The 7,349-nt window shown below is 36.4% G+C and overlaps 2 protein-coding genes across 2 annotated transcripts; both read left to right on the top strand.

Moving 5' to 3' along the window:
• The first annotated feature begins 1,751 nt into the window (after nt 1-1,751).
• Nucleotides 1,752-3,250, top strand: LOC128860247 (vesicle transport protein SEC20). Its single transcript, XM_054097641.1, has 2 exons — nt 1,752-1,956; nt 2,015-3,250. Exons 1-2 carry the CDS (start codon nt 1,876-1,878, stop codon nt 2,618-2,620), a joined length of 687 nt encoding a protein of 228 aa, XP_053953616.1. The 5' UTR covers nt 1,752-1,875; the 3' UTR covers nt 2,621-3,250.
• Nucleotides 3,251-4,866: 1,616 nt separating this feature from the next.
• Nucleotides 4,867-7,138, top strand: LOC128860239 (THO complex subunit 3). The gene is made up of 5 exons (XM_054097631.1): nt 4,867-5,063; nt 5,947-6,042; nt 6,105-6,389; nt 6,525-6,678; nt 6,749-7,138. The coding sequence occupies exons 1-5, from the start codon at nt 4,974-4,976 to the stop codon at nt 7,087-7,089; spliced, it is 966 nt and encodes a 321-aa protein (XP_053953606.1). The 5' UTR covers nt 4,867-4,973; the 3' UTR covers nt 7,090-7,138.
• The last annotated feature ends 211 nt before the right edge of the window (nt 7,139-7,349 follow it).

Here is a 7,349-nt window from a genome sequence, read left to right as displayed (position 1 = left end):
TAAATTGAGAGCCTGATTTTTTGAGAGACACTCTTTCCGTCTGATAACAGGGGAAACAGAAAAATATGTACATGTGTACATACACGTGCTAGTGTCTTTTTTTTAATTTTTCCGCTTAGTTCGCATTTTCGCTTTTCAAGTTTGTTTTGCTTAGGCTTTCTTAAGTTGCTGTTTTACTTGATTTATTGTAAATAACACAGAGAACGACGTGTAAATATTGTTGTGATTAGAAACTATTTGCTTTCACATAAATATATGTTCATACATACATACATCATTACTTCTGGGTGCTTATACGCAAAGTTAGTATGTATAAGTTTATGGTTAGGAATTTTCGTAAGAAAAAATTATATATTAAATATTAAGTTTAATTATATCTGAATAAAATATTAATATATTTATTTAGTTTACGAATTTTATATCCCACTCTATGAATGCCAATCCGACGAATATACGAATCGGAGGCCGAAAATAGCTAGTGCCCCTAAAACTATGCTATCGCATTTATAAATACATATAAATATAGGCATCTTTTCACCAAGCGTTAGCAAGTGGCGAATAGATAAAGCAACGGTATAAATAAACATATCTTGGCAGCGCTGGAATAGAGCTGTCTAAAATCACATTTGTTTGCAAAATACTGAATTATACCAGTTCTATGAGTTATAATAAAGACGAATTGGGTACTGAAGACGGCGCCTTGCCAAAACAATTACTTTAGTTTTCGCGATTTTGACAAGTCTGACGTCAGGTCCTTTACCAATAGAAAACAAACAAAAGGAGGAAAAATTGCATGTTTGTGAAAGTTCAGTGAATGGCTTGGTAATATTGTGAGGGTTAAACTAAACAAATTAATGAAAACGAGGTGCGCGTGTTAAATTGTGAAAGCATAAATTAATATAAAGCCTCCAAAGGCGTTTTTTTTCGTTTTTATCCCGATGATGCTGTGGCAAATATGTGAGTGTGTAATTTCTTGTGCTCGGTTGTTTTTGTTGTTGTATCAATAACAACATTCCCCATACATGTGTGAGAAGTGCTGCTGAGGTGTCTGTCCTGGGACGGATATATAGTAAATCTGTTTCTTTCCGGTAACCTAGAACCCACTGTCGGAGGCACAACCATGTATTTTATCATCTTTGGGGTATAACCATACTCGCTAGCGGCGAATCTTGCTCCATAACTTTGTTGTTGCACTCACATGTAAATTTTTCGTCAATTGAGACGTGCCGAGAGATAGCGAGCAATCAGACCTGCTCAGGCCATAAGACATACAGAGGGTTGCCCACGCGGTATGTGGCCACGTGCTCCTCTTGTCGTCTGGCGCCCCCAGCCCCTTTGGGTACCACCTCGACCATTTCCATGGCAGCCGGTTCTATGTTACCGGAATGAGTCGGGTTTTCCCCGACCAAGAGCTATCACCCCAGTAAACTAGCACTGTCTAGTGTTCCGTACTTTATTGTGAACAAAGAAGTAACGAATAGAAGAGGCTTTATATATATATAATTGACGCCTACACCCCGAATTGGATGTTTGGCCAAGCTCTTCCTCCTATTTGTGGTGTGTGCCTTGATGTTGTTCCACACTTTTCCGCGAACTGACTTTTAAGGTCAGCACTAATTCTTGAAAAATCTTTTACTTCACTAAACGATTTTGCAACTTATTATGAATTCATGTTTTTCAAAATCAGTTTTTTTTTTATCAATAATAATATCTCAATATTCAATTTTACACAGCACTGTCCACATTGTGAATGCCAACTAACAATAAAGAAGAAGAAGCACCGCAAAAATTCGTGCAATTGTTTTCGCAACCTACGTAAATTATTAGTATCTTAGATAGCGCATTAGTTTAACAATTACTAACACTTCTGCGAAAATGGATATGCAAAAGTATACTTTGCAATCGATACGCCAAGATTTGATTGATAACAATTTACAAGTCAAAGCAATAATTCAGGTAAATATGGCCAAAGAGGACAGATATCGAATTGTTTAATGCCCACTATGTTTTTAAGGATATATTAACATATCGTGGTAATATCCATGAATTGGAGGCACTAAATGAAGCTGGACGTGCCAAATTGGCCGCACTACGCAAAAGTATTCAACATCTCGACGATTGGGCACGCGACACAGGCGATGCTGAGCTGTCCAAAGAGGTGGACTCCCATAGAGATCAATTTTCAAAGACTCTACAAGCCTTTCGCAAAGCCAATATTTCCACTCGCATCGTAATTGAAAAGGCTAATCGGGAGGAGCTAATGGCCATAACAGGTGAAACTGATTTGCGACAAAGGTCGTCTGCGGCAGTATCAAGTCATAATCGCGGTAGTTTAGTGTCACAAGAGAACAATGTGACTGAGAAGATGTTAGCCATATCACGGCACTTGTCGGAAACAACACAAAAGAGTGCTGTTACACTGGAAACTTTGGTGGCGTCATCGCAAAACGTAGAATCTACGCGTGATGAACTACACAACACGGCCGGTTCGATTTCGCAGTCAGGGAAGTTACTGAAAAAGTATGGACGACGGGAGTGCACAGATAAAATGTTGCTCTTCTTTGCATTTGTCTTTTTCCTGGCTTGTGTGTTTTATATTGTTCAAAAACGACTGTTCTAGATGACGTCATGCTCTAATAACCTTTGTGGAAGGCAGGAGATGGTTCGGACGGGTCTATGTAAAGTGTTTGTTTAGGGAATTTCTATTTAAGGCAATGTACAGCAAAATATAGGTTCGTAGTTTAATGTGGAGAAGCTTTTCTAAATGGGTGAGAATTTAAGCCAAACCGTAGTGTTATTTAATATATATATATATATATATATATGCATATATAATTTATTTTTTATATTTTATAAAATTAATTAGCAAATTTTCCATGCTATTGTTCGCATTTAAGCTTGATTTAGGTAATTCAAATAGTTATAATAGTAATAAAAATATAACTTACGGGTGGTTAAATACGTTTTCTGCCACTTTTATTTAGGCTATAATTTTTGAGCGAAAATTTTAAATAGAAAAAATAACAAAATGTCAATAGATTTTTACTGACTACAATGGACAAAACAAGCTTGTAAAGGCAGTGAAATAACGAATTATAAAAGATGTGTGCCGGATTCACCCTTTAAATAAAATTATAAGATATTGTAAACATAATTAAAATCTTTAAACTAGCCCACTAAAATACTCGTTTGTGTTTTATAATAGACACGAAAAATTATAATTATTATTATAAAGACACCTTAGCACATGTTTTGGATTTTTCAATACATTTTTATTCACTATACAACAGATTTTCTTATAGGAAAGGTGGTGGCACTAGACCAACAATGTTCTGTACGTTTGATTGTCAAGGCAAAGTATTGGGGAAAACTAGAAAACAAATAATGAATTCGCCTTGTTTCATTCTGAGCTGACAGCCACATGGACACGGCGAAAGAAACAAAAGTGCGTGTAGCGTAGTACACATAACAGAAGTGAAACTTTCAAGGCCGACAAAGAGAGAGGGAGAGACCCGAGAGAGAATAAGAGAAAGAGAAAGAATATATATCTAAATAAATTCACCACATTTGCAAAGAATACAAATAGACGAATTTTACAAAAAACGAAGAAGGGTGCAGGTAAACGCCGGAGACAAACCGTGGCATCAACGCGCACTACTCCGATCGCTTATCACCCGCACAAACGCAGCGATTCCAGGACCGCAGCAACGGCACAAATTACCGCAAAGCAATACGGATAAATCCGACGCCGAATAGGATAGCACTTTATAGTACGCACAAGCATTAGCCAGAGAAACGGAAATAAGCGCCAAAAAGTAGGCACCGAAAAAATTGGGACCAAAAAACGCCCAAAAAGTAGGCACCAAGCAAATATAACGTCAAAAAATACCAGAAATATATTTCCTACAAGTTTGCACCAACAAACAAGCGCCAAAAAGTAGGCAGTTTTAGGCAGTCACTAGAAATTAGCAACCATAAGAAAAAACACGGGAAAAATAGCCTAAAGTGTATCTAAGATATATATAATATAAGGCGTAGCTCTCTCTCTCCTTTTCCTCTACGTTATATCTTTTTTCTCTCGCGGAACGAAAATGCCCAAAACGTTGCATGGCCTTGAAATTTTACTCTCCATCCAAAGTTGCTCCACGGTCTGCATCATTTCTCCTTGAAATGTTGATGGTGATGATGAATTTTTGTAAAATAAAGTTATATTTAGTTATAGTCTGCCGAGTCGAATTTTTGAATTTCGCAAAATTGTGCAATTAATGGCATTTTAGAAAAACGTATGCGTTTTATGTCACAAATATCAAACTTTAATTATGTTTATAAAGTTTTTTAATAGAAATATCAAAAATCAAATCTATAGAAAAATTCGAAAGTCATATTAAAAAAAACCGCATCAAAAAATAATAAAAACTGTATGCGTTATCATGCAGACCGTGCCGGAAAAAGTAATTTCGAGAGAAACGAGTTTAAAGTTTGAGGTACAGACCGCTCTCTACCTGGTTAATGGGCTGTAGAAGCTATAATATTGAGAATTTCCGTTAGAAAATTTCGCAGTAAGAATTTAAGATACTATACTTTCGAAATATCGAAAAAAATCGATTTTTTGAAAATTCTGGACGTATGTAACCACTTAATTGAAATTTCTCAAACTCCGAAATATTAAAACAATCAAGTGTAGCGCCTAGCTGTCTTGTAATCTTATCACTTGTCACTTCAGGTATTCGGTATTAGTTTATTCAGGAAATATTATAAGCAAAAATAAGTATACATTGAAACATAATTCCGAGTTGTAATTTTAAAAACCGGGGCTTTAAGACGCCAGTCTTTCTTATTAGCGTCATTGTGAATGGCTGCTGGAACATATTGTAAGAAGAAGAAAACTGTCAGATGCACATTTTGTTTACATCTGTTGCGGCTTTTAATATTTGTGATAAAAACTGAAAATTTGCGGAAATATTTAATTAAAAATGTCAAAAACACATTCGAATTTAGAAGATTTGCGAACATATTTCAAAACACACGGCAAAATCCGAGAACAAAAGGCGCACACATCAAAGGTGAGTGGCAGTTTAATTGAAAAAGTGATGATTTGAATAAATGTAAAAATGAATGGAAGCAAATTAATAACATTTAAAAGTAAAATAATTACGAAAGATAAAAATATGCATCTGCATTAAATTATCAGAATAAACATACAGTAGGGTCTGTTTTTATGCGGTAGATACGTTCCGCAAGAAACAGCATAAAAAAAGCTACTTGTTCTATAGTAAAACTATAGATACGTTTCAAATGCTAAAACCGCATAAATCTGAAATAATGTAATAAAATCGCATAAAAAAGGGCACTAGTCCCATATTATAACTATAGATACGTTCCATAGACCATAATTAGGTAAAATCGCATAAACAAAAAATTGTATTTTTGAAAATTATATCTTTATTTAAGAAACGTCAGAATCGAAAAACAAATTTACATCGTCAGAAATAGAATCAGACCATACCCGAATGTTGCGCATTCGGTTAGGATTTGGCGTAAAATCACTTCCGTCACTTGAGGAAATGCAGGCGGTTCCATACTTGTAGGGTTAGCATTTTTGATGTAATCTGTGATGAGTTTTTGCTTAGCTGGTTTAGAATCTTGTTTATATGTACAATTCGCGATAGGTCGACATGCATTTTGTAATTAAAAAAAAACCGCACTATTTCAAAACCGCATAAAAAAAAGCCGCATAAAAACAGAACCTACTGTATATGTATTTGAGAAGTAAATATGCATAAAATCGCAGGAAAAACTAATGAGCAACTTTACTAAGAGCTGGTTTTATTTGATTCTTTGTGCTCCGGCAATTAAATCAAACCATGAAAACAAATAGGCTGAATTTTTCTAACAATATTCCTTTTTTTTTTTGAATAATATTCCTATATCCCTCCTGCTCACTAGGTGCACTCTGTTGGCTGGAGCTGTGATGGCAGACGTTTGGCCTCTGGGTCTTTTGACAAAACGGTGGCTGTATACACACTGGAACGCGATCGTGTGGTAAGAGCGCATTCCTTTCGATTTAAAATAACTTGTCAACAATTTTTTTACATTCAATTTAGAGCAAAGAAAATACATATCGCGGTCACACCGGCTCAGTGGATCAGCTTTGTTGGCATGCTACAAATTCAGATCTGCTCAGTACCGCCAGCGGTGATAAAACTGTCCGCATATGGGACATACGTGCCGGCAAATGTTCGACTGTTACAAATACAAAAGGGGAAAATATAAATATAACATGGTCGCCTGATGGCAAAACCATAGCTGTGGGCAATAAAGAGGACTTGGTGACATTTATAGATACGCGCACAAATAAAATACGTGCCGAGGAGCAATTCAATTTTGAGGTAAATCCTATAGATTTGTGCTTGCAGAAGTATAAAGCGCACAATACTTCCAGAGTAGTAGCTTGAGTTTAATGTGGACAATCTACTGTGGATTGTGGAGTTGATTAAGTCCCAAATGAAAATTTACATTTTCAGGTAAACGAAATTGCGTGGAATAATTCGAGTGATTTGTTTTTCTTGACCAACGGTATGGGCTGCGTGCACATTTTAAGTTATCCCAGTCTGGAATTGCAACACGTATTGAAGGCTCATCCTGCCACCTGTATTTGCATTGAATTCGATCCCACCGGTAATGGTTTAACCAAAAATATAATATTGTAATGCGCTGTTGTGTGGTAAATTAAAATTCTTCCTTGTAGGTAAATATTTTGCCACAGGTTCAGCAGACGCACTTGTCTCGCTGTGGGATGCCAATGAGTTAGCCTGTCTGCGCGTGCTCTCTCGACTGGATTGGCCAGTACGTACGATTTCTTTCAGTCACGACGGAAAACTGTTGGCGTCGGCTAGCGAAGATTTGCTCATAGATATAGCTCATACGGCAACAGGCGAAAAAGTTGCAGATGTCACTGTAGACGCGGCAACTTTTACAGTGGCCTGGCATCCGAAACAATATTTACTTGCCTATGCTTGTGACGATAAAGATGGGAACGATCGAAGGCGTGAAGCGGGTAATCTAAAAGTTTTTGGTTTTTCGGAGTAATTAGGAAAATGTGATTGATGATTTTTAATAAATATGAGCTTAAAGAAAATGTTTTGTTGTTGTTGAAGTGGTTGAGTATTTGGACTGAAGTAATTCTAATTAGCGACTAGCGCCGTTTTACTACCACTGTTCTCGTGTGATGTCTTTTTTGCGGTTTGAGTCAGATTTATTTCGTGGGATCCAAGTATAGCAGCAAAATTTGTATGTCTATGTCTGAGTTTTCATTTATTTGCTGCAGGAAAGTCTTGGTGGACACTCGC

The sequence above is a fragment of the Anastrepha ludens genome, chromosome 2 (assembly GCF_028408465.1).
Source record: "Anastrepha ludens isolate Willacy chromosome 2, idAnaLude1.1, whole genome shotgun sequence".
Lineage (NCBI taxonomy): Eukaryota > Metazoa > Arthropoda > Insecta > Diptera > Tephritidae > Anastrepha > Anastrepha ludens.
This window is presented reverse-complemented; position numbering and strand designations above follow the sequence as displayed.

Coding starts and splice junctions, on each gene's coding strand:
- LOC128860247 (XM_054097641.1), top strand. CDS start 1,876: ATGGATATGCAAAAGTATACTTTGCAATCGATACGCCAAGATTTGATT. Junction 1,957..2,014: donor AAGTCAAAGCAATAATTCAG/GTAAATATGGCC, acceptor TATGTTTTTAAG/GATATATTAACATATCGTGG.
- LOC128860239 (XM_054097631.1), top strand. CDS start 4,974: ATGTCAAAAACACATTCGAATTTAGAAGATTTGCGAACATATTTCAAA. Junction 5,064..5,946: donor AAAAGGCGCACACATCAAAG/GTGAGTGGCAGT, acceptor CCTGCTCACTAG/GTGCACTCTGTTGGCTGGAG. Junction 6,043..6,104: donor CACTGGAACGCGATCGTGTG/GTAAGAGCGCAT, acceptor CATTCAATTTAG/AGCAAAGAAAATACATATCG.